Source organism: Etheostoma cragini, chromosome 18 (genome assembly GCF_013103735.1).
Source record: "Etheostoma cragini isolate CJK2018 chromosome 18, CSU_Ecrag_1.0, whole genome shotgun sequence".
Taxonomy (NCBI): Eukaryota; Metazoa; Chordata; class Actinopteri; order Perciformes; family Percidae; genus Etheostoma; species Etheostoma cragini.
In genome coordinates this window covers 944,491-946,243 of record NC_048424.1, presented here as the reverse complement: position 1 = coordinate 946,243, position 1,753 = coordinate 944,491, and the positions used below count along the sequence as shown (strand labels likewise).

At 41.3% G+C, this 1,753-nt stretch overlaps 1 protein-coding gene across 6 annotated transcripts in view; it reads right to left on the bottom strand.

Annotated features, from left to right (window-relative positions):
* Positions 1-186: 186 nt before the first annotated feature.
* Positions 187-1,753, bottom strand: part of fam184a (family with sequence similarity 184 member A) — a 125,331-nt gene continuing 123,764 nt past the window's right edge. For all 6 annotated transcript variants that reach the window (XM_034899673.1, XM_034899674.1, XM_034899675.1 and 3 more), the window contains one exon: positions 187-356. In XM_034899673.1, coding sequence (XP_034755564.1) covers positions 275-356 — 82 coding nt within the window. In that variant the 3' untranslated portion in view covers positions 187-274. The remainder of the gene's footprint in view (positions 357-1,753) is intronic.

Below are 1,753 nucleotides of genomic sequence, written 5' to 3'. Positions count from 1 at the left end.
GAACCGGTTCCATATTTGGCTCGGACCCCGAACCAGCACCAGAACTGTCCCTGGTGGAAAAGACACATCAGCAGCAGCCGGGGGTTCGAGCCCCAGCGGGACTGAACCCCGTGGGGAACTGATCCTCAAACCTCTCAATGACAATAAAGAACAAATAGTTTTTAACATTTTTTCTCTTTTTTTTTTCTCTTGTTTTTTTTTGTGTGTCTCTGTTTTCTTTTCTTCAGGTTTTGGTTGACATGCTGAGTCCTGGTGTGTGCGGGTCCCTGGTCCATCAGAAGGAGAAGTACTGGGCGAACCACTCCTGGCGCTGCGCGTCGGGGGAGCCGAGGGGGGAGTCCTTGGTCTCAGGAGGGCTTCAGGACGGGGAGTCAAAAGAAGTCCAAAGAAAAGAAATAAAAAGAAATCCCCACAACACAAATAAGAGATAAAGAGAGAAGAAGACAAGTCAAGGAAGACGTCATTGGTTGGTCGAGCTCGGTCTCGCCTTTATCGTCGAGTTCCACTTCCTGGAGCGGGAAACTCACATTTTATATTTGGTGGATTTCTGAGGACTGTCTGGTTAACTACGGAGCCCCGGACATGACATCCGGGAAAATAAAATCATTTGTGGCCACAAATTAGTATTTCATGGCACAAAATACTAATATGTGGCCTTGAAATACTAATTTGTGGCCACAAGTTAGTATGTTGTGGCCACATATTAGTATTTCATGTGCATATTATACCTATATTGTGGCCACAATTTATGAATTTATGAAATAATGTTCAGAGCACAGACATCAACCTAAAACAGCTCAGCCAAGCACGGGAGAATCAGTGAGGAGAGGAAGAGAGAGGGATGAGGTGCTAGGAAAGCGAATATATTCATTTGTGGCCATGAAATACCAATTTGGACACAATATACAAATCAATGTCCAGGAATTACTAATTTGTGTCCACAAAATACTAAAAGACTCAAGAAAAGTGCAAGTACCTCGAATTGGTACTTAACTACAGTGCTTGAGTAAATGTACTTAGTTCCTTTCCACCACTGAGACTGGCTCAGAGTATAAAGATAGTCCTGATCTGGAGGTTCTGATGTGGAGGTTTTGGGGTTCAGATGAAGGTGTAATCCACGGATCTGTCCACATGGGGACAGCAAAGCCATGGCCAGGATCCAGTGAGCCACAGACATAGACTGTATTTATCTGTTTTGATAATAATATTAACCCTCATGTTGTCCTATATCATATACTGTATGTCCTATATTGTAATTCCCCAAAATAACATGATTGATTCCACCCAACGCTCTTTGCCAAGTACAAATCTCTACTTTCATTAATATTGGGGCGTCTTAATCAATAGTATTGAGTAAAAGTTGACATATTCCAGTCTGTGATTATCGTCAACATCCATTCCTTTAATTTTAGTCTCAATAATTCCTAATTTCTGCTTTTCTAACTCAAACATTAGGTATAATTTTCTATAAATGAGGTTTATTGTCCATAAATTCCAGAAGTAACTGTAAATCTAAAGTTAATGAGTTAGTGTTACGTAGTGTTAAACGTCAGAAAAAGCGTCAAAAGCGTTGAAAAAAGGGACAAAAACGTAAGAAAAAGTAATCAAAGTGTTGATTTTCAATTTTGACGGGAAGACAACCCGAGGGTTAACGGCCACAGCAGAGAAACACATGTGTGTCCATAGACCTTGTGTGGATGTGTGTGTGTGTGTATGTATACACACACACACACACACACACACACACACACAC